Genomic DNA, 25,549 nt, shown 5'->3' on the forward strand with positions numbered 1-25,549 from the left:
CAGGGGCAAGCTGGGCTTGGGAGCAAGAGGGCATCTGGCCAATTCCATAGTGGGCTACATTGACTGGGCCACTTGCATTTTCTTCCCTTTAAAATGTTCATAATAGGCAACTAAGTCTTGACCCTCTCCCTCCTCCCTTTAGGCTAAAATCTGCCAGCCCTCCGGAGCTCAGAAACCTCCTCTCACACCACAGCTCCCTAGCAACAGTAACTATGGCATATTAGTTAATTCAGTGGCTCGCTTATCCGTCTCCCAGAGTTATGTTTGTGTACTACTGGGAATCATATATCTCCATTATTCACATTTATATTAACATCCGTGGGCGGTGCACAAAGCCACAGCTGATCCGTGGCCACACCCTCTCTTCCCGGCCGCTGCATCTCCCGGAGAAGAATCTAATCCTGCGCAGTAATTCGCTGTGACGTCACCTACTCCTCCCCAGGCCTCGGGTGTCGCTGTGCGTCTGCGCAGTGTCTCTGTGACCGGTGGTGTAGACGGTTCAGACCCAGGCCGTACAGTCACAGCGTCATGTCCAGCCAGTGGCAGCAAACCGGAGCCCAAGGGCGAGGATTCAACAGCATCATACAGACATGCAGCGGCAATATCCAGAGGATCACAAACAACAGTGAGTATACATAACCAGCCGCCCAGACAGGGTGTAGCTTGTTTATCTCTGACAGTGATGTACCGAACTTATTGATCTGCGCTGTCACACTCCTGATGAGTGTTATTCTAATGTAACCTTTACAGAACCACCGGGTCCAGGCCACTGTGGATATGGTGGCATGAGCCGTGGCCCTGGAGTACAAACTAATGTGTGTCTATCATTCTGGCTTTCCTTATTATATTAAAGTGTTCTAATTTCTCCGCAGCCATAAGGGCCAGCTCTGTGGGTGTTGTCACCCCCAACACGTGTGCTGCCACTAGCAGTCATTTATTTATCTCTATGCAGGACACTTGAGTCTAACTGTCTGATTAATAAGACAGCAAAGCTCATCAGGCTGTGTGTTGCCATATGTGTAGTAGATGTGTAAGTGTCTGTCTATCCCTACTTACAGGAACTTCATCATCATCATTTATTTATATAGCGCCACTGATTCCGCAGCACTGTACAGAGACATCATCCCCATTGGAGCTTACAGTCTAAAATGCACACGACAGATTCATCATTATACTAATAGGAAATGTCAGGAAGTAGGACAGGAAGGGAACCACAGGAATTGAGAGATGATATCCCATCTAATACGTCATTGCCATAAGATCACTTTAACCTACAAGATTTGTATTCTTTATATCTTCTAAATGTTGTTTTTTTTGCAGACTGCTGCCATGGATTATAAGGTCAAAGTAAATAGAATGTACTGTATAACATAATGTCTACTTTCAGATTATTAGTTAGGAGCCTTGTGACAACCCTTATTATACAATTTAGTAATCTTGTGCTTTTAATTTAGAAGAGTCTTAAAGTAGTGACTTGTTGTTTGGTCAGTGATTTGGTTTCAAGTCTCTGAAGTACAATGCTTTCTTTATATGCGAAAACTTGTCCTACAAATGACTGGTTTGGAAGTGGTTTTTGCTGTGATAAGACATTTAAATCAGATAACATTGTTTTAGGTTTTGTGTTGTGCTTGGTGAAAGCAGCCTATATTTGAGAAATGTCAAGGTGAGAAATATTTTGCTTAAACATTATTTATTCTTTACTTACATGTTAGAAAAAAAAAAAGTTTTGCTATATCAAATACAATTGTTCAGATGGATTGCCACGTGGGTGTTAGTAGTCTGCAGTTGACGCTACAGAGTTGATAAATGATGGTTCAGGGAGTCCGGGAATATTTAAACGAGAAGTGCTAATGGGAATACCTATAACTAGACTCTCCAATATACTTAAGAACCACCAGGGTGTTTTGCGTAGGTGTTATTTTAATAAGCACAATATGTATGCTGTCACCAAGCTTGTTTATATGCCTCAAATAATTAGAACACAGTTCATGTAATACCACCAGTAGGGTGAGAAGCAAAGGAGGACACTCTTAAAAATGTGTAGTTTCTATATGAAGAGCTTTATTTCTTTGTTTTTCAATTAAACAATTTAGACCGCATCCACAGTTGGTTGGCTTGCATCCAGTCCTCAACGTCCCCATTTCACCATGTGGTATACCTCAATCTCTTTCATCCCCCATCTCTCCCATTCTTGCCCTCAGATCCCCATACATTGACTCACCTCCATATGTCAACCATTTGCCTCTTTTCTTTTAGATGTAAGCTCTAGTGAGTAGGACCCTTTTCCTTCCAGTTTTCATTACCTATAATGTTTGCTCACCAGCTACACTGCGCACCTCCTCCTTTTGCCCCTTGACTCCACTCCATCATTGTCTTTGCACCTCTTTTGATGGCTCTAAACCTGTTAGTTGCTTCCACGCTAATGGGCACAGGCCTGTGTTGAAACTTGTAGTGCTATTGTTTTCTGTATTGTATGTACCATATACTGTCTTGTTGTTTTCCCTCTGTATGGCACTGCAGATCTCATGTGGCACTCTATAAATATATAAATAATAATAGATGCTGCTCCTGACCACAGCTCTCTTGCCAATGTACACATTTTCTTCGTGCAATATTGAGTCTGAGAACATAGATAGGTTTGGCTATATCTGTAAGGCAAACTCAATACTGGGTCTTGTCACCTGTCTGTTAGCCGTGCATTAAGAAATTATATATTCTGCAAAATGTATATATCTAATAATATAAAGCAGCATAAGATGAATTAAATACAAAGTATATTAAAAAAATGTTTAATCATGTCGGTGATATCTAAGCCTATCGCTGATACCTTAGAAATTCCACTTGCTCCATGTTGTAACAATAGAGGGGTTCAGTACATGCATGTATGTTTATAAGTCTTGGTTATTATTAGAGATGGTCACTGACCCCCGTGTTTTGGTTTTGCAAAACCGCCCTTGCGTGTTTTGGTTTTGGTTTTGTTTTGCTATTCGCAAAAAATACCATTTTTTTTGGTCTGAAATAACCTAATTTAGTGCTCCACCAGTTTCTTTGATAAGTGGGGTAATTCTAAAGCTAATAAATTATGAAAAAAACCGTTTAATCCCTGGTAGGCCGCCCTTAATTCGAACACTTGTCTGCAAATTATACAGACAAACCTGGTTGTCTACCTCCTCCATCTTTGATTATTGGCAATGTAGCCATCGTCTTTGGGTGTATATTACACCCTACACTTGTAGTTGAATATTAAAAAAAGCAGCCTGCACAGTCTGTGGAACTAGAAAGTAAAATTAAATGGACCACGGTAGTTTGGTGGCTATCTATGCCCCCCGCCCTCCACTTGTAGTTGAATATAAAAAAAAGCAGCCTGCACAGACTGTGGAACTAGAAATTCAAATATACAAAGAAATGGACAAAGGCAGTTTGGTATCTGTCTGCATCATAATCATCAACATCCTTATTAGCGCCCTCGTCACCTCCACAAACCTCCCCCTCATCCTCTTCTATTTCCAAAGTGGCATCCTCAATTTGTGTATCAGCGGCTACACTCGGGCTGTTCAGGTACACATCAGCAGAACTGCTGAAAGGGCCCTTCTTTATGGGTACTCTAACAGAATGCTCACGATTAGACATACCACTGTTGGATGGACTCTCCACAGGCATTGGTGTCATTTGTGAATCAGAGCAAACATTATCTTCTAATGCCTTACTGTTATCTTGCAGCTCGGCTTTGACGCGTAACAGTAGTTGTGCACCAATTGTAGGCTGGGTAACTTTTTGGGATCTGCCACTAATAGCCAAAGGTGAAGGCCTCATTCTCTCTTTGCCACTGCGTGTGTAGAATGGCATGCTTGCAATTTTTTTTTTATCGTCACTTAACTTTTGCTCAGTTACACTTCTTTTTCGCTTCAATACAGTAATTTTTTTTGGGTTTTTGTTTTTTGCACTAATTTGGAAACACTCTGTTGTTTGACATCGCCTTGGCCAGATGACGTACTGGGAACACTAACATCAGGACTGGTGACAGAACCTGGTTGCTCATTCTGATCATATGTGGACTGCTTTGAATCCATTCTGAGTGCAAAGCACTGGGGAGTGCTAAAAATTATTTGGTAGATACTGCTGACAGATATGACTTTTGACAGCCAGAAATATTTATGCACAATTATGGGGGACACCCCAAAAGCACTGAGGAGTGCTAACAATTAGTTGGTAGATACTGCTGACAGATATGACTTTTGACAGCCAGAAATATTTATGCACAATTATGGGGAACACCCCAAAAGCACTGGGGAGTGCCAAATATTAACAAAAAATAATAAACCTCTATCCTCCTCTCTTCTCTAGCGATTTTTGTTTAGGCAATTGCAAGAAGAATATTGGATTCTCTGTCCCTGCTCTAATCAGCCTGTGACTACACCCTGCTCTCTCCCTCTGTCAAATGGCGATGGATTGCTGTGGAGGCGTGTATTTATAATGTTGAAGTATCGCGAGAACCGAGCCCCGAGATCCGACGACATCACAATGGCGTTCGGCCTCGATTTGGATTCGGAACGGGCGGGAGATTACCGAGCTGCTCAGCTCGGTACTCGGATACCCAAAGTTCGGGTGGGTTCGGTTCTCGGGGAACCGGACCCGCCCATCTCTAGTTATTACATATTCTTACAGCATCTATGGGGTGGGAATAGAAACCATGCATAATTTTGTAAGGTAGTCCGCAGTGGTACGAATGAAGTAACAGTATTTATTAAATGTGCTATTTATTCTCTACCAACCATGCTACTCTGTTCATGTGACCTTGAGAAAGTGTGTGTAAACCGCCCAAAACAGCTGCTACACCAACAATGATGCTTAATTTTCATGTGTGAAAACTGGGAAATATTTAAAAGTCACATTCTGATGTGTGTCTTCTTTCTCACTAGTAATGATATCACTAAACTGCAATAGTAGCTACCTTGAAGGCTGTTTTTTTTCACCCTCCAAGTTTTAACACTTTTTACAGTGCTTTTTGCTGGCTTTAAAAACACCCATGGCAAACAAAGATAATTAAATATAATTGTGAGTGGACTCTGGGAATATATTACCTTTTGCAAATCTACATAGCCTGTAAGTAATTGTTTTGAATGTGTTAAATATTGATTGATTTGTTGCTTGCATTGTATTTCTTAAATCCAATAAATTTTTCTTTTTAATCCCTTTTAGCTGCTCAAATTCGGACCTTATTGAATCAACTTGGAACCAGTAAAGATTCTAGTAAACTTCAACAGAACCTGTAAGTTACATAAATATTAGAACCCTGATTTTATTTTTTTAATGCAGTTATACATGCACACCTGATTTTATTTTACATCTTTTAAATTTTACAGCTGTTCTGTGATTCATATTATGTTGTTTATTATTTTAATGGCCATTATTTTTATTCTTAAAGATTTTTCCATTTTTTTCCCTGTGTGCAGACAACAGATTCAGCATTCCACTAATGTTTTGGCCAAGGAAACCAACACATACTTGAAGGATCTTGCATCTGTTCCTACTCCATTGTCTCCCACCGAGCAGGTAAAATGGCTCACAAGTTATTTTTTTATGTACAAACCACTTATACACTGAGAAGACACATGGTAAAACAAGTGTCCTGATAGAACTAACCTTCATGATTTGTTTCTGTAGCATCATTAATCAAAATGCAGTTTCTAAAATTAGGAGACTAAAGCTTAGGGATGGGTGCACCATCCTTGCTGCCATACAAATGCTAGTGACATACAGCTGATAAATGGTGTTTAGTATTTATCTTGTAATTGTTTTGTGTACTGATCACTATTTTATTGTGTTCTGTCCCCCAGCGTCAGCAAAAGCTACAGAAGGATCGTCTTATGAATGATTTCTCTGCTGCACTTAACCATTTCCAAGCTATCCAAAGACAAGTGTCGGAGAAAGAGAAAGAGACAGTTGCTCGTGCAAGAGCCGGGTCCCGTCTATCAGTGAGTACAATCCTAGCTTTGTTTTGGGATGGCCCTGTTGTGTGCATTGAGAAAACAAGATTTATTCTTTGTTTGGGGTGAGACTGAAATGACTTGAGACATGGATTCAGAGGAATCAATAACAAATAAACATGGGTACATTTAAAGATCGCGAAGCCAAAATTAAAATTGATATGATAAAAAAAAAGTATGTGTAAAAATTCCAATACTTAAGAATACATAAGTTATTTGAATCTCGTTAGTTATGTTTCCATGCTATGCTTCTTTGGTATCACCCATTTGGGTACCCAAGTTTACTCATGTTATGTCCATTAATAGACTTAAAGATAGGAAGTCTTACAAAAATGATTCCCCAGCAAGTTCAGCCTTCTGACAAACATGATTGTTATGACTCTTCTGCATATATATTTTTTTAGAACTTTATTTTACCACTAGGTAAAATGAACCTTGAATTGTAGGTTTGGTAAAATTATATCTGAGAGTTTAAAGCCACTATCCCAAATAGGTTTATTATTTTTCTTTAAACAGCAAGTTTAAGTACCTATTTAAGCATGCATCTTCAACAAATCGTTTTCTCCTTTTCAAAATCTCACTGGAGGTTGAAAATATGGCTGCCAGTTACCCAAATACAGGTTCATGTATCTTAGCATGCCAGCTGAAGGCAGGGTAGGATTTTACAGTACACAAAGCAGACAGAGCTCAAAGCCTCTCTGCTCATGACATCATGTACCTTGTGACTGTTATGGTAGTAACATGTCACTGCAGAATTATAAATCATTAATAGCAACCTGAAAAAAACAAACTAAGGAAAATTTTAAATAACCATCTTCTTGCTTGCATACATTATTTGTTTAAAAAAAAAAAAAATAATTCCATGGGGTTGCGGCTTTAAGACTAATACTTTGAAATAAACTGCTTAAACTATTCTACTAATTCTAGGTTTACTTATGTAAACGTTAGTTCTTCTTTTCAAAATTGTTCATTGCGGTTTGTTTTTTAGGGTGATGAAAGGCAGAAGGAAGAGCAACTTGTTTCATTTGACAAGTAAGTGCAGAGCAGCAGCTCAAAGAATTATGAATTTTTAACCTTTGAATTTAAATAGATACTCTGTTCTAGTGAGTGGTATTTAAATAGCTGCTGTTGTAAATGACTAATATAATTGAAAGTAGGGCAAAAACCTTTTTAAGCGATTCAGTAACCACCACAAAAAGCGCAAACCTGCATTGCCTACTTGTTGGTCTAGTGCACAACCACTTTCTGTTTTTTGGAATTGCCCAAAAACGTCCACGCCAAGGGAACTCCTTTTCTGTTCATCACTTGTGATCACCAGACAAAGAAACACATTATATTTATATAACTAAAATGCTACATTTATGCTCTTAGTACCCCTTTATGCTGTGTTAACACCTATAAATAGGGTACAGTTCTTGTCAGGTGACCAGGAGCTATTCAGAAAAATATGACAATCACTTTTTTTTTTTAACTGGTTGCCCAATTTTTAATTGGTAAATAAATGAATAACATTCAGTTGCTGCATCATCTTCTGTAAACTATTGTTTCATTTTAGGATTTGGTTAGTGGCAAGGTAATTGATCCCTCATTTGATGTGGATAGTAGTCTACTTTACTAAATGGTATGTGTTCTCTGATGTTTTTTGGTGCCTCTATGACCTTTACGGTGCACTCGTCTAATATTTGAAGTGGTGGGTACATATTTGCACTCCTGGCACCCCTTTGCAGAGAGTCAATCCATGCAAATGGGGTTCTATTTTTATCGGGAGGCCTACTGCTACTCAAAAAAATATTGACCATACCTTCTTTTCTACAGCTATTTTTCTGAAAAAACAGCAGTTTTTTTCAGAAAAGTAGCTGTAGACTAGTCTGTATTTTATTATTCAATTATAAAAACAAAAACAATTTACCAAACCAAAAATAGTCTCAGCAACATAGGGGTTAAAATCCAATCTACTACCAGTTTAGGACCACCCTCTATATTCATTTAAACATTTCATTTTTTTTTTTTTTATCTTCCAATACTGTTTGGTCCATCTTCATTCATGCCATAACTTTATCAGAGTTAATCACAAATGTATTTTTGACACCGATATTACTGTGTGTGTTTTAAAGCTTTTTATTACAATGGTCAAAATACACTTAAAATTCAGCTGAAGTACACTGAGAAGTTGAACCGGGTACAATTACGCCATTTGCTGCAGTTTTTCACTTTTCATAAGTGACCTTTAGGGGTAAATTTATCAAACCTTCTAAAAAGTAAAGTGGAGGTGCTTCTATGGGCAATACTTCCACTTTTCCCTTTTAGAAGGTTTAATAAATCTACCCATTAGTGTTTTGAAAGATGACCCATCATTTCTGTATTGTGAGACATGTTTCATTTGTTAAATAACGGACTTGTATAAAACATTTTGGGATCACACTACATTAAAATGCTGTATTGTAAATTGTGATTTACATAAGGTTATTTCTGAACACCATATTATACACTGTCGTTTTAAGGGTTTAGTTTTATAGCTCTAAGTGCAGTACTTGTTATCCTAGCTGCTATTATATCTAATTGAGCACTGAACTTTTCCTGTTCGAATGCTGTAAATGTCAGTATGTATTTAAGTCTTATACATAAGAAACACTATCCTTCAGGAAGCCCACAGGAGTTTGCATACCTTTCTAAATCCCTAAACATTATTTTAAAACTTAATAGTGATTGTTTACGAAGGTGATGTTAATAGCCATTTTATGTTTTATCATAGACATTGTATATCCTACAGCCTGTGAGCCTACAATTTACTAATTATGAATAACTGCTAGGGGTTATTCCACGTCAAATCACCCAGAAAAATGTCATTATGACACCCACCAGGCTCAGATTTTTATGAAACTTGATACTACCACATATCTACTAACCCATGTAAAATTTATCTTCTCTAGGCCTCATAGTTTCTGAGATATAGGGGGTCAAAGTTAAGTAAAATTGCTCAGAAATACCACTCCTGATTCTCCATATTTAGTGTAGTGTCTCGTAAAAAAGTTCACATTTCAGTGCCTAATCCACATATCACTTTTGAATTTTTTATCCTTTGTCAATCACAATATGGGGGTTTCAGTTTTTTCTCAATCTTGTCTGGCTCTGAGAGTCATTAAAAAATCATTTATGCTGCTTTCATACTGCCGCCCCTGCAATTTCCCGGGGTTTTCAAGCCAAGTTTTTGCCGAGGCACAGAGCATCCCAGCTCAGAGACCCCGTTCACACTGCACCTTGGACCCGGGAATTTCTCGGGTCGACCCCATTCGTACTGAACAGGAGTCTGTCCTGGCAATAAGTGCGAGTCATCACAAGAGGAGCTTTCATTGGCTGAAAATTACTGAGGTCATTTAAAGGGGAATAGTTTTTTTGCACTCAAAGATGAGGTCAAAGTGGGTGGTGCCTGTTCACAGCATTGCTTTAATCATGGCCAACGTGTCATTATTGGGTAGCCCAGAGTTCCTGTTTTATTGCATTTATTTGCTGTTTTATACAGCAAATGAGAGCTTGATGCAGCTGCACAGTCACATTTCTGGAGGAGAAAGGAGTAATTTCTGGCACAGAGAGAGAATACTCGGCGTCTGTATATGCACAGGAGAAGAGTTTTCTCAGGGCCAGCGTCAGACACCCATTCAGCTGCTTTATGTGAGACCCGGGTTGATCCTTAAAGTATATTTTAAATGGCTATGAAGGAAAAATAATGGGATTTTGTTTGCCTGTATGATTTTTTAATGTTTAATTAAATGTTATCTTTAAAAATTAAAGGTAATTTGTTATAATTTTGCACACCAGGTGTTTCCCTTTTGGAATCTTAAACAGCACCATTAAATTCCTTATAAAAATTACCCCTATAAAGCCCACTTGCCCCTCTTGATTGCTTTTCTGTCATTTCTGAAACAATAGTAGTTGTTAGCATTCTCAAAAGGTGATTTCACTCAAGGCAGGCTGGGGCATGTTTCAACCTGCACATAAATGTTCATTGTTGCTGAGCCTGCACTGTGGTAAGTCAGTCCTCTATCTGTTTTAGAGTGAAGGTGTTCTGTATCAGAAGATACCGTTATACTATAATGTTTTTGTATTTTTTTTCCCTGTGGTTATTTTGTGTTTTAATTCTAATGAACTCACTTTTTAAAGAAATTTCTGTGTTTTCAAGAAATGTCTGAAACTGAAAAGCCTGATAAACAGATATCTTATTATACATGATCTGGCATAATTCATACTTGATTTCTTGAACGCTTCTTAATTATTTTTATTTCACAAGCCAAAAAATCATTTTGATAAATGTATTCATGAATGATCCTAAACATTCAATTTTCATTACAAAAAATATTCTTAATGGACAATGAAACAGATAAATTACAACTTGTACTATTAGCCTAAATCATTAATGCTGGTAATACTGTTAATATAAACTAGTTCAAGTTTGGAATACATTAGCTTACTTATTCATAATTGTTTATTGGAGATGCCTTATATCTAACTGAAGTTTAGACTGTACTGCCATTGTACATAATCAACTTTTTTTTCAGGAAAGTAATACATCCTTCTAGTACCCTTCGTGATAGGAGGGCTGACAGAGGAAATGCTATTGCATACAGGAACATAACAAATGTCTTCTTTATTCTGTAGAGGCCAGTGAAATGATCGAGCAGGGCCATAGGGGTGCATGAACTTAACTTCAACATCACATTCCTCCTCATCTTTTGATAGTACCAATCCCAAAAAACAATGACTATCATAAACACATGCTATGCATGAATTTTTACTAATTTTTGACATATTGACTGATGATCAGAATCTTCTGATCTGAGAAATGGAAAATGGAACTGAAGTTTAAATCTGAACTGAGTCGCTTTGTTCCTATTGAATTGTTAGATACAGGGGTGAGCTGATAAAATCCTCTTGTACCCAGTACTTTATTATGCCTTAGAAAAAGTGGTCTTGTTGCTGCATGCGTATTTCTGAGAGTGTTTCTTTTTTATATTAGCTTGAACTTTGTTTTCAACGCTTGACTTGCAGAAATATAAGAATTTTTCTGGTGAGTCGATCACATCACCAGTTATTCTCTGTATGCTCTCTCTGGCAACCAGATGCTTAATTGTTCCATTTCCATCACAAGGAGATTTACCGTAACTGGTTGCAAAAATGCCCATGATGCTTTCAAAGCAAAGTTTTGATCATGGCAGCATAAGTTGAGAAAGTTTTTGCAATTCTTGTACTGCCCAGCATACCTATCACTGAAGGAACACATGTTTATGACAGCAGTAATGTTTATCTCGATGTAATGAATAATTCATTTCTGTGTTTCGCACACAAATGCTACATCATGCTCCAAATCATCAGGCAAGACACATAAACTTATGATGAACATATCATCAGACTGTGGGACATGAGCATAAATTACAGCTGGGTGCAGTGTACAACCATTGTTCATCCAGTGATACCCTTGAACTTCATCCTGAATCACGTAAAAATAGTTTTCACTAAAGTCCAGGAGAACAATGGCTGTGTCAAGTTCAAGGTTGGTCTTCATTTCTTTTAGAAACTTTGATTGTGCCTTAACATTAAATGAATGAGATACATTTTTCTATTTTATCAATCAAAGTTTCTAAATATTCATTAAATGTTGCAGTGTATGTCACCATCTCTGTTCTGTCAGTAGATACCCACTGACTGTAAGAAACTTCATCTTCAGGGTCACAGGCTTCAAATTTCTCAGTAGAATGTTTTTTAATTTTTCACTTGATGGACGCTGAGAGCAGTGTCGTAGCATACGGTCTCTGTTATCTTTTGAAGAGACTAAATAGGTAATTGGGTCCTGGTAGGTCTCTTCTATATGACAGGCATAAAGCAGAAGACTTGCAGTCTGATGAACTGTACATACACATGCAGAATGTGTTCAAGAGGACCCTGCGGACATGCACTATTTTGGACACAGCATACAGAATTTCGAGAGGCCTATTTTAATACTAGGGCAGGGGTCAGCAACCTTTTTCTACCAGCACGCCGGAAAAATCTTTTCAAGCCCAGGAGTGGCGTGTGTGTGTGTCGCTCGGTCGCAGTTTGCTCGTATACGGTGGTTTGCAGTACGCCACTTTTACTGTGATCGTAAAAATTACTAAATATCCTCTTTGACCACTGTGTACATATATTTATATATGTGATTATTTCTTATTTTAGAACACTATTATCATAATATTAATAGTACTGGGACTTACAAATAAACGTTCATGTTATGCCACACAATGGTGTCCCCGGTTCATATTATGCCACATAGTTGTGCCCCAGATCATATTATGCCTCAAACCTGTGCCCCCCAGTTTAATTCCACATAGCTGTGCCCCCAGTTCCTTCTATGCTTTATAGTTGTCGTCCCCACCGCATCATACTTACCTTTTGGAGTCTGCATCTTCGGCCACTGGAGCTGCTTCACTAAAAGAGCCGCAGCAGCTCCGTTGTAGGTATCTTCGGCTCCTTTAGTCTGACAGTGCTGCAGCGTCGGCGTGCCACGTCTGGCGCACGTGCAGGGGGTTGCCGACCCCTGTGCTAGGATATTCTAATTTGAATGCAGCATATAATTCTCTTAAATTAGAAAGTAACAACTTCTTTTGCATATATATATATATATTTTATTTTTATTTTTTTTAAATACTGTGGAATAGTCATCATTTTGGAAAAATTTTTTCAAAACTTCAACTGTTTTTTTTCACTTTTTTGCCTTTCCTTGGCTCAGGTAAAGCAAAAATTACCTTTTCATTAAAAGCACTCTTACTCGACAGACTGCATACTTACTACAATATTTCCATAACTGTTTTTTGTTTTTTTACTCCATGAAGTGGGAGCTGGAGTCAAATCTTGTATGATTTAATTTTTCTTTTAGCATATGAAGATTTGCTATGGGATGCAATTGCATGGAATTTCAAAGGTGAATCGCCTAATTCTGTCATTGATGTATTGATTTGCTCCAGAGTTTCATCTTTTTAAAGTGATGTTTCTAAATAGGACATACTCTGGTCACTGTTTAACGCCACCTCTTTAATGTCATGATCCAGGTTTCCAAATTTTGGGTGTTTCTGTACCCTTTCTCGGCATACATCCACATATTTTCTGACCAGGGATTGACTTTACAAGATCAGGGATTTTTATTTCGTCATTCAAAGAAGTCACTGTCGACAATCCAAAGTGCTTTTGATATTTCTGTTTCTTGTGACATTTGAATGGATCCAAACAAGTTGTCTGATATGTACTGTATTTCTTGATATAATATGTTTCATGATGCTCACAAACATTAAATAACAACATATAATTTATCCCACTCCTGAGGGACAAAAGTTCTTTTTTTCTGGAACACTTAATGTTTGGATTAAATCCAGTTTGTGTAGCTGATATTGTGGCACTCTGTTCCAGTTTCTTTTCCCACACTACACTTTTCAACAGGCTGTTCAGTTTCAGACATTTCTGGAAAACACAAATTTTATTTATAAAAATTTCTTTCTCTTACATCCATCTGGGGGAGACTGCTTAACCATGGGGGTTGAGTCGGGGGGGAGGAGTCTGGCACCCAAAGAGTTAACTTTTTTCAGGATCAGGTGTGGCTCTGTGCGGCCTGCACTGTGGCTTCTGTGAAACAGCCTATAGACACCTCCACCATAACGGTAGATCCTCCTGAGTGGGCGGCTGCCTTAACACAGGGAGTTAATACCCTTGTAAATCTGTTATCTAAACCAGTTGAGATCCCATCTACATCTGTGGCTTCTCAGGGTATAACAGTAGGAATGACAGATGAGTAATTTTCCCCAGGGGTCGGTTTAAATCCCTCCCCAGCCCTCCCAGGGGTTTTCCAGCTGAATTTAATGGCAGAGCCTTAGAATCCAGTCTGTGGAGAGCGAGAGGTTTCTCGGGGGGTGTAATAGGCACTCTCCTGAATGCCAGGAAGCCGGTTTCAGCCAGAATTTACCACCGTATCTGGCATATATATATATATATAAAGTGGTGTAAGAAGAAGTCTTACAATTCTAAAACCTTTGGTCTGGCTAGATTTCTCGCCTTCTTACAGTATGGTTTAGAGGCGGGGCTTAGTCCCATTAGCCCCTTCTTGGACTGATTGCTTTTTAGGCCAGCCAATATATACTCATGGAAGATTTAAACTCTTACTAACAGGCACATCAGAATGTGCAATCCTTATGTGCAAATGCACTAATCACTGTTGAAATATTTCTATTGTGTACACTATACACTTCATATGTGTACGGGCTTACTAAGGTTTCAGCCTGACACACTCATTCCAACTACAGGCTGTGTACTGATACATGTTGAAATAGGTGTTATCTATTTTTATGTGTGTTGCTCATATTTTTACAAATCCAGTGCACTGGTATTATCCAGTAATTTCAACATATTTTGACTACAATAAACAGAGTTTTTTTAAGCATTCTTCATACTTTTCAATATCTTTATTGATACAGTTTACATTTTGGCGCCTGCGAGTTAATATATTTAATCAAAATCCCAGTATTTTTCTTTCATAGCCTTTTAAAGTATACTTTAAGGATCCCTTTCCCTTTTTTTAAAAAAAAAAGGGACATGTTAACTCCTCTGCCTCGGGTTGATGATGCTTATTGAACACAAGAATATTTTCGTCTCACAAAATTCTTGATTTTTGAACTAAATGATTTTTTAATGACTCTGAGTCAGGCAAGATTGATCAAACTCTTTTTCTTCTGGAATCCCCATATTATGATTCACCAAGGACAAAAAATTCAAAGTGATATGAGGATTAGATGTAAATTTTTTAATGAGACATATCGCACTAAAAAAGAATCAGGAGTGGCATTTGTGAGCAATTTTACATAACTTTGACCCCCCCTCCCTATATCTCATGCCTAGAGAAGATAAATTAAATTTTACATGGGTTAGTAGATATTTGGTAGTTTTAAGTGTACGAAGTTTAATGAAAATTTCAGTTGTTAATTGTCATGGCCTGGCTGAACTGACATGGAATAACTCCTAGATCTTTGCTGTGCGGAATACTTGATTTGCTGTTGCAGACGTAAAAAAAAATAAACGGTCAAAGCAAAAGCTCAGATATTTCTAAAAGTACTATGATGGACAATCGCTGCTTTTTTTTATTTTTTTATTACTTATAATACTTATTTGTTATGTATACATGCACTTGTACAATGCTGATCATATATTTTTTGTTTTTTCTTTTTTTCTTTTGAAGTAATGAAGATTGGAACCAGATGCAGGGCCAGGAGGAAGATCTTGGAATTACAGAACAGGACCTGGAACTTATAAAAGAGAGAGAGAGTGCTATCCAGAAATTAGAGGTGAGACAGCATCTCTGTGTAATTTTCCTGTGTACAAGCGCTATTGAGGAAAGGATTAGTTAAATAAGATTCGTTGTTATGCTTATTCGCGGCAAGTAGCATAACATTGTCCTGTTGAGGTTCAGTTTGGTCTGTCATTTATTGAAGGATGTGCTTAATGTAAATTGTAAGCCAATCATAGAGCAGTCTACTAAGGTAACTTTCTACATTATTATGCTAATTATTTGTTATGTTATTTAAAATCTGAGTGTAGAAGCACTACACTATAGAGTTGTTAATCTGTAAATAACATACAGTGCATCCAGAAAGTATTCACAGCACTTCACTTGTCATATGTATGCACACTTGGAGCAAGTGTTCCAAGGTTTATACCTCTGTGAGAAATGTGAGCAATTGGTCTCTTTGGAAGCCCGGGTAACTGATCTAAAGCAGACCATTGCAACATTGAGAGACATTGCCAACCTGGAGCAGAGTTTACAGCTCACTGTTGATGCGTTAGCTGAGCAGGGTGGAGCAGAGACAGAGGAGGATGCACAGGTAGGCAGCTGGGTAACAGTTACTAGGGGTAGCAGAGGGAGGAAGAGGCAGGCCAGTTCTGAGCTAGGCAATCCCAGCAGATTTGCCAGATTGGATGAAGATACTGTGGAAGGCAGTTCAGAATTGGTAGAGTTGGATGAGACTGCTTCCTCTAGCAACCAGGGGAATGGTCTCTCCAGCACAGAGGGGACCAAAGTTACTCAGGGACCCAGGCAGATTGTGGTGGTAGGGGATTCAATTATTAGGAAGGTAGATAGGGCAATCTGTTACCGGGACCGTGCATGCCGAACAGTGTGTTGTCTCCCGGGTGCTCGGGCTCGGCATATTGCGGATCGGGTGGACAGATTGTTGGGAGGGGCTGGGAATGACCCAGCGTTTTTGGTGCATGTTGGCACCAATGACCGAGTTAGAGGAAGAAGGGGTGTCCTAAAGAATGATTTCAGGGACATAGGTCGCAAACTTAAGGCAAGGACATCCAAGGTAGTATTTTCGGAAATACTACCTGTGCCATGCGCTAGTCCAGGGAGGCAGCGGGAGATTAGGGAGGTTAATGCGTGGCTAAAAGATTGGTGTAAGAAGGAGGGTTTTGGATTCTTAGAGCACTGGGCTGATTTCTCGGTCAGTTGCCATCTTTATTGTCGTGATGGATTGCACCTGTATGAGGAGGGGGCTGCAGTGCTAGGGGAGAGGATGGTTAGAAGGTTGGAGGAGATTTTAAACTAGGCTCCGGGGGGGAGGGGCAAGCAAGTATTTATGGGATAGACATTGAGAGTAGTAAGGAGGAATTTAACAAGAGTAAAGGGGGTGGAGAGGGGGGAAAGGGAAGCATAGCCGATAAGGAGCAGCCCTTTTTAAAGCAAAAAGAAATACCTAAGGGAGGCAATAGACTTAAGTGTATGCTTGCAAATGACAGCTAAAATGGGGGAGTTAGAACTAGTAGCAATGAATGAGCAGTATGATATTATAGGTATTACTGAGACCTGGTGGGATGATACACATGACTGGGCAGTCAACTTGGAAGGCTATTCTCTCTTCAGGAGGGATAGGGTAAATAAAAGGGGAGGAGGAGTATGTCTTTATATTAATCCAGAATTAAAACCAAGTATTCAGGAAGTTATATACGAGAATATTGGTGATAATATAGAGGCATTGTGGGTGGAAATATCCAGCGGAGGAAAAAGTTCAGAGAAGTTTCTGATAGGGATATGCTATAAACCGCCAGATATTGGTACGATTGAGGAAGCCCAACTTGTACAGCAAATTGAAAAGGCTACACAACTAGGTCAAATTTTAATTATGGGGGATTTTAATTATCCGGACATTGATTGGAGTACTGAGACCTGCGGTACAGCTAGGGGAAATAGGTTTCTGAGCACGCTAAAAGACCATTACATGTCCCAATTAGTAGAGGAACCAACTAGGAACCGGACTATACTGGACCTAGTAATAACAAACAATATAGACGTAATATCAAATATTCAAGTAAAGGAGCACTTGGGAAACAGTGATCATAATATGGTCTCATTTGAAATTGGTTTCCAGAAACAACCGTATAAGGCGGCGGTTCCCAAAGTGTGCGCCGCGGCTCCCAGGGGTGCCGCGGCGCTGTCACTGGGGTGCCGCGGGCCAGCCATAAAAAAAGAGAACACAGAAACTTACCAATCCGCCGGGCGCCGGGACCCAGCAGCCTCCTCTCTCCCGCAGCAGCTGTCACTGACGTCGATATTCAGTGACAGCTGCGGGAGAGAGGAGGCTGCTGGGTCCCGGCGCCCGGCGGATTGGTAAGTTTCTGTGTTCTTTTTTTTTTTTTTTATGGCTGGCGCGGGGCAGAGTGAAAAGGATCGTGACAGCGGGGCAGTGTGACAGCGGAGGGGGGCAGTGTGACAGCGGAGGGGGGCAGTGTGACAGCGGAGGGGGGCAGTGTGACAGCGGAGGGGGGCAGTGTGACAGCGGATGGGGGCAGTGTGACAGCGGATGGGGACAGTGTGGCAGCAGAGGGGGACAGTGGGCAGGAGAGGGGGACAGCGTGACAGAGGGCTGCAGAGGGGGCAGCGTGACAGAGGGCAGAGGAGGGGACAGCGGGGCAGATGAGGGAGACAGCGGGGCAGATGAGGGAGACAGCGGGGCAGAGGAGGGGGACAGCGTGACAGAGGGCAGAGGAGGGGACAGCGTGACAGAGGGCAGAGGAGGGGACAGCGTGACAGAGGGCAGAGGAGGGGACAGCGTGACAGAGGGCAGAGGAGGGGACAGCGTGACAGAGGGGGCAGCGTGCCTGGGTGCAGAGTGCCTGGATGCAGAGGGGCATTTTTGCATAGAACTAAATAAGTAGTTTTGTCGTGACCTAAATACTTATTACAATTTTTTGTCCCAACTACTTCTAAAACAGGACTGCTCATAAATTATTTTGGAGGGGTGCCTTGAAAAAATTTGGAGACTCTAAGGGTGCCGCGAACTGCAAAAGTTTGGGAACCACTGGTATAAGGGATCAACTAGGACTTTAAACTTTAAAAAGGCAAATTTTAGTATGCTAAAGGAGTCTATAAAGAGCATAGACTGGGACAAAGCCTTTGAAGGAAAAAATACGGCAGAAATGTGGGCTGTCTTTAAAATGTTGTTGGAAACATACATGTATAAGTTCATTCCTATGGGAAATAAATGTAAAAGAATTAAGTCTAAACCAATGTGGCTAAATAAAAGGGTAAGGGAAGAAATGCAAAGGAAGAAGCGTGCATTTAAATTGTTTAAGTCTGAAGGGTCAGAGGAGTCCTTCCATAGGTACAAGGAATGTAATAAAACATGCAAAAAGGAAATTAGATTGGCTAAATTAGAAAATGAAAGGCACGTTGCAAAAGAAAGTAAGAGAAACCCCAAAAAGTTTATTAAGTATATAAATGGCAAAAGGATTAAAAAAGATAATATAGGACCCCTAAGAAGCGAGATGGGTGAATTGATAAATGATACTAAGGAAAAAGCAGAGGTATTAAACACGTTCTTTTCTTCAGTATTTACCAGAGAGGAACAAATGGTAGGAGTAATACATAAAAATGGAAATGAAACCATGCCATTAATTAATACTTTGTTGTCAGAGGAAGAAGTCCAAAGGCGACTGAAGAATATTAAGATAAATAAAGCTCCAGGTCCAGATGGCATACACCCAAGGGTCCTTATGGAGTTAAACTCGGAAATAGCTAGACCGCTACTCTTAATTTTCAGAGATTCAATCTCATCAGGCTCAGTACCAAGGGATTGGCGAATAGCAGATGTGGTGCCGTTGTTTAAAAAGGGGACGAGATCACAACCAGAGAATTATAGACCTATAAGCCTGACAACAATAGTGGGGAAACTACTGGAAGGTATTTTAAGGGACCGTATTCAGGATTACTTGGTACGCAATAAAATTATTAGTGGGAATCAACATGGATTTGTGAGGGATAGGTCATGTCAAACTAATCTAATTAGTTTCTACGAGGAAGTTAGTGGGAACTTAGACCAGGGCAGGACAGTAGATGTGGTCTACTTAGATTTTGCAAAGGCCTTTGATACAGTGCCACACAAGAGGTTGGTTTACAAAATAAGGGAACTGGGTCTAGGAATCAAAATTTGTACTTGGATAGGGAACAGAGAGTTGTGATAAATGGAACATTTTCTAATTGGTCAAAGGTCTTAAGTGGAGTACCTCAAGGTTCCGTGCTGGGACCACTCCTTTTTAATATATTTATTAATGACCTTGGTGATGGTTTAGAGAGTAAAGTTTCTATTTTTGCAGATGACACTAAACTCTGTAAGGTAATAAAATCAGAGCAAGATGTAGCTTCTCTACAGAGGGACTTAAATAAACTGGAGGATTGGGCGGCCAAATGGAATATGAGGTTTAACACAGATAAATGTAAGGTTATGCATTCAGGGATCAAAAACAAGAATGCAATCTATAAATTAAATGGAATTAATTTAGGAGAATCTATAATGGAAAAGGATTTGGGAGTGCTCGTAGACAGTAGACTTAGCAATAGTGCTCAATGTCAAGCAGCAGCTGCAAGGGCAAACAAAGTATTGGCATGCATAAAAAGGGGCATAGATGCAAGGGAAGACAGTGTAATTTTGCCACTGTATAAATCGTTGGTAAGACCTCATCTTGAATATGCAGTACAGTTCTGGGCACCACTCTATAAAAAAGATAATTTGGAACTAGAAAGGGTTCAGAGAAAGGCGACAAAATTGATAAAGGGTATGGAGTCATTAAGTTATGAGGAAAGGTTAGCCAGTTTAGGCATGTTTACTTTAGAAAAGAGGCGCCTAAGGGGAGATATGATTACTATGTACAAATACATTAGGGGTCAATACGGAGAGCTTTCATGGGAACTTTTTACCCCAACGACCATACACAGGACACGTGGTCATCCCCTAAGGTTAGAGGAGAGGAAATTTCACCACCAGCAAAGAAAGGGGTTCTTTACAGTAAGGGCAGTCAAGATATGGAATTCATTGCCAGGGAAGGTTGTGATGGCAGATTCAATAGATATGTTTAAGAAAGGGTTAGACAAATTTTTAGCAGAAAGGTGTATCCAGGGATACGACTGTTAATTTAAAATAAATGATAGTAGTGGATATAGGGTAAAAATTGGATTGCAATATTGAGTCTGGGGGGATTTTCAAAATTGAAACAGATTGGCGGTTGCTTACTCTGGATTAATTTCAAATATAAGTGCAGGATCGCAGGAGACCCAAAATAGGTTGAACTTGATGGACTGGTGTCTTTTTTCAACCTAATCAACTATGTTACTATGTTACTTTTTCCACATTTTGTTATGTTACATCCTTATTCCAAAATGGAAAAAATTCCCTTTTCCCCTTAAAATTCTACACACAATACCCCATAATGACAGCGTGAATTTTTTTGGGAGATTTTTGCAAATTTATTAAAAATAAAAAACTAAGAAATCACATGTACATAAGTATTCACAGGCTTTGTCATGAAGATAAAAATTGAGCTCATGTGCATCCTGTTTCCACTGATCATTCTTGAGATGTTCCTACAGCTTAATTGGAGTCCACCTGTGGTAAATTCAGTTGACTGCACATGATTTGCAAAGGAACACACCTGTCTATATTAGGTCCCACACTTGGCGGTGCATGTCGGAGCACAAACCAAGCATGAAGTTAAAGGAATTGTCTGCCTCTGAGACAGGATTGTCTCGAGGCACAAATCTGGGGAAGGGTACAGAAAATGATCTGCTTCTTTGAAGGTCCCAATGAGCACAGTGGCCTCCATCATCCGTAAATGGAAGAAGTTCGGAACCACCAGGACTTTTCCTAGAGCTGGCGGGCTGTCTAAACTGAGCGATCGGGGGAGAAGGGCACTAGTCAGGGAGGTGGCCAAGAACCTGATGGTCACTCTGTCAGAGCTATAGCATTCCTCTGTGGAGAGAGGAGAACCTTCCAGAAGGACAACCAACTCTGCAGCAATCCACCAATCAGGCCTGTCTGGTAGGCCAAACGGAAGCCACTTTTTAGTAAAAAGTACATGGCAGGCCGCCTGAATTTTGCCAAAATGCACCTAAAGGACTCAGACCATGAGAAACAAAATTCTCTGGTCTGATGAGACAAAGATTGAACTCTTTGGCGTGAATGCCAGGTGTCATGTTTAGAGGAAACCAGGCACCGCTCATTCCCAGGCCAATACCATGCCTACAGTGAAGCTTGGTGGTGGCAGCATCATGCTGTGTGGATGTTTTTCAGCGGCAGGAACTGGGAGACTAGTCAGGATAGAGGGAAATATGAATGCAGCAATGTACAGAGACGCCCTGGATGAACACCTGCTCCAGAGCGCTCTTGACCTTAGACTGGGGCGACGGTTCATCTTTCAGCAGGACAACGACCATAAGCACACAGTCAAGATATCAAAGGAGTGGCTTCAGGACAACTCTGTGAATGTCCTTAAGTGGCCCAGCCAGAGCCCAGACTTGAATCCGATTGAACATCTCTGGAGAGATTTTAAATGGCTGTGCACCGACTCTTCCCATCCAACCTGATGGAGCTTGAGAGGTGCTGCAAAGAGGAATGGGCGAAACTGCCCAAAGATAGGTGTGCCAATCTTGTGGCATCATATTCAAAAAGACTTGAGGCTGTAATTGCTGCCAAACGTGCATCAACAAAGTATTGAGAAAAGGCTGTTAATACTTATGTACATGTGATTTCTTTGTTTTTTATTTTTAATACATTTGCAAAAATTTCCCAAAAACTTTTTTCACGTTGTCATTATGGGGTATTGTATGTAGAATTTTTAGGGGGAAAAATGAATAAATTCTGTTTTCGAATAAGGCTGTAACATAACAAAATGTGGAAAAAGTGAAGCGCTGTGAATACTTTCCAGATGCACTGTAAAAAAAAGCCTAATCCTAAAAGACCTGTTGAAATTGTATTTTTGGTCCTCTTAGAAAAATATAAGAAGTATAATTAAAAGTGTGTCTTAAACCAAGGAATAGAAACCATTTACTTAAACTTTCTTTTGTTTTCATGTTACAGGCAGACATACTTGATGTGAATCAGATTTTTAAAGACTTGGCAGTAATGATTCATGACCAAGGAGAGATGATAGGTAAACCTCTTTTATAGTACTATATTTGTGCATGTACTTTACACATGTATTGATATATAATATAAAAATAACAAAAACATGCACTTATTTTATTTGTAATGTTACAGAGAAACATTTAAAACAAAATATTGTAGCATCAGCATAATTGCACCATAAAATGGTACTAAAACAATACAATAAAGCAGTGCTGTCCAAGCTGTTAAATGAACAGAGATGCATTTCATGCAAATAGGACAAATCTTGTGTGTTAAAAATGTAAAATAAAAGCATTGTCTATTGAGGCTACAAGGGAAGGTGGGTGATGTCACAAAGCCTTGGATGGACACATGCGGCTCTCCAGTTGGACATGTTCCATATTTTTCCACATTTGTATTGCAATACAGTGATAGTCACACATGTGATGTTGAATTTATTAAGATGTGCTAATTAATATATCAAAATAGGTTAAGTAAACATGTGTTCCATATGTGTAAACTATTTGAAATCTCATATTTTACAGATAGTATAGAAGCCAATGTTGAAAGTGCAGAAGTTCATGTAGAAAGAGGATCTGAGCAGCTACAAAGGGCAGCATATTACCAGGTAAGGCTTTATTTTATTTTTTTTAAACTCCAAAGTAATTTTTATTACATTTTCCAGAGAAAAATGTATATACAGCCAGTCACAGTTCAAGTGACAGGTAAACACATCGGGTATCAAACACAAATACACATCAAACCAAAAAGACCAGGGTAAATACAACCTACAGGGGTATGGCTTCCTTTTTGACCCCATAGTTAGGACACTATAGATCTAGCTTTGTACAACCAAATATCCAGTAAAAGACTTTCATGCAGGAACTGTATGGAGGGGCACAAGATAGTATAAAATATTTTTTATTTGTTTTGAACCTCTATGGAGCACAAGCAAAAATGAGTGTTACTTCCCCAAGGTAACCAGTATCCCAGTTTTATGCTACATGGATTATTTTATTTTAAAGTGCGTGTGCCTCTCTCTGCGCTAAAGCGCGCGTGCCTCTCTCTCTGCGCTAAAGCGCGCGTGCCTCTCTCTCTGCGCTAAAGCGCGCGTGCCTCTCTCTCTGCGCTAAAGCGCGCGTGCCTCTCTCTCTGCGCTAAAGCGCGCGTGCCTCTCTCTCTGCGCTAAAGCGCGCGTGCCTCTCTCTCTGCGCTAAAGCGCGCGTGCCTCTCTCTCTGCGCTAAAGCGCGCGTGCCTCTCTCTCTGCGCTAAAGCGCGCGTGCCTCTCTCTCTGCGCTAAAGCGCGCGTGCCTCTCTCTCTGCGCTAAAGCGCGCGTGCCTCTCTCTCTGCGCTAAAGCGCGCGTGCCTCTCTCTCTGCGCTAAAGCGCGCGTGCCTCTCTCTCTGCGCTAAAGCGCGCGTGCCTCTCTCTCTGCGCTAAAGCGCGCGTGCCTCTCTCTCTCTGCGCTAAAGCGCGCGTGCCTCTCTCTCTGCGCTAAAGCGCGCGTGCCTCTCTCTCTGCGCTAAAGCGCGCGTGCCTCTCTCTCTGCGCTAAAGCGCGCGGTGCCTCTCTCTCTGCGCTAAAGCGCGCGTGCCTCTCTCTCTGCGCTAAAGCGCGCGTGCCTCTCTCTCCGCGCTAAAGCGCGCGTGCCTCTCTCTCCGCGCTAAAGCGCGCGTGCCTCTCTCTCCGCGCTAAAGCGCGCGTGCCTCTCTCTCCGCGCTAAAGCGCGCGTGCCTCTCTCTCCGCGCTAAAGCGCGCGTGCCTCTCTCTCCGCGCTAAAGCGCGCGTGCCTCTCTCTCCGCGCTAAAGCGCGCGTGCCTCTCTCTCCGCGCTAAAGCGCGCGTGCCTCTCTCTCCGCGCTAAAGCGCGCGTGCCTCTCTCTCCGCGCTAAAGCGCGCGTGCCTCTCTCTCCGCGCTAAAGCGCGCGTGCCTCTCTCTCCGCGCTAAAGCGCGCGTGCCTCTCTCTCCGCGCTAAAGCGCGCGTGCCTCTCTCTCCGCGCTAAAGCGCGCGTGCCTCTCTCTCCGCGCTAAAGCGCGCGTGCCTCTCTCTCCGCGCTAAAGCGCGCGTGCCTCTCTCTCTCTCTCTCTCTGCGCTAAAGCGCGCGTGCCTCTCTCTCTCTCTCTGCGCTAAAGCGCGCGTGCCTCTCTCTCTCTCTCTGCGCTAAAGCGCGCGTGCCTCTCTCTCTCTCTCTGCGCTAAAGCGCGCGTGCCTCTCTCTCTCTCTCTCTCTGCGCTAAAGCGCGCGTGCCTCTCTCTCTCTCTGCGCTAAAGCGCGCGTGCCTCTCTCTCTCTCTCTCTCTGCGCTAAAGCGCGCGTGCCTCTCTCTCTCTCTCTCTGCGCTAAAGCGCGCGTGCCTCTCTCTCTCTCTCTGCGCTAAAGCGCGCGTGCCTCTCTCTCTCTCTCTCTGCGCTAAAGCGCGCGTGCCTCTCTCTCTCTCTCTCTGCGCTAAAGCGCGCGTGCCTCTCTCTCTCTCTCTCTCTCTGCGCTAAAGCGCGCGTGCCTCTCTCTCTCTCTCTCTCTCTGCGCTAAAGCGCGCGTGCCTCTCTCTCTCTCTCTCTCTCTGCGCTAAAGCGCGCGTGCCTCTCTCTCTCTCTGCGCTAAAGCGCGCGTGCCTCTCTCTCTCTCTCTCTCTGCGCTAAAGCGCGCGTGCCTCTCTCTCTCTCTCTCTCTGCGCTAAAGCGCGCGTGCCTCTCTCTCTCTCTCTCTCTGCGCTAAAGCGCGCGTGCCTCTCTCTCTCTCTCTCTCTGCGCTAAAGCGCGCGTGCCTCTCTCTCTCTCTCTGCGCTAAAGCGCGCGTGCCTCTCTCTCTCTGCGCTAAAGCGCGCGTGCCTCTCTCTCTCTCTCTCTGCGCTAAAGCGCGCGTGCCTCTTTCTCTCTCTCTCTCTCTCTGCGCTAAAGCGCGCGTGCCTCTCTCTCTCTGCGCTAAAGCGCGCGTGCCTCTCTCTCTCTCTGCGCTAAAGCGCGCGTGCCTCTCTCTCTCTCTCTGCGCTAAAGCGCGCGTGCCTCTCTCTCTCTCTCTGCGCTAAAGCGCGCGTGCCTCTCTCTCTCTGCGCTAAAGCGCGCGTGCCTCTCTCTCTCTCTCTGCGCTAAAGCGCGCGTGCCTCTCTCTCTCTCTCTGCGCTA

General features: G+C 41.4%; 1 protein-coding gene across 1 annotated transcript; it reads left to right on the forward strand.

Moving 5' to 3' along the window:
* The first annotated feature begins 440 nt into the window (after positions 1-440).
* STX12 (syntaxin 12) lies at positions 441-23,318 on the forward strand. Its single transcript, XM_075195526.1, has 8 exons — positions 441-625; positions 5,200-5,269; positions 5,454-5,553; positions 5,838-5,975; positions 6,976-7,019; positions 15,235-15,340; positions 22,400-22,472; positions 22,972-23,318. Exons 1-8 carry the CDS (start codon positions 529-531, stop codon positions 23,205-23,207), a joined length of 864 nt encoding a protein of 287 aa, XP_075051627.1. The 5' UTR covers positions 441-528; the 3' UTR covers positions 23,208-23,318.
* Positions 23,319-25,549: the final 2,231 nt, after the last annotated feature.

The sequence above is a fragment of the Mixophyes fleayi genome, chromosome 2, assembly GCF_038048845.1.
Source record: "Mixophyes fleayi isolate aMixFle1 chromosome 2, aMixFle1.hap1, whole genome shotgun sequence".
Lineage (NCBI taxonomy): Eukaryota > Metazoa > Chordata > Amphibia > Anura > Limnodynastidae > Mixophyes > Mixophyes fleayi.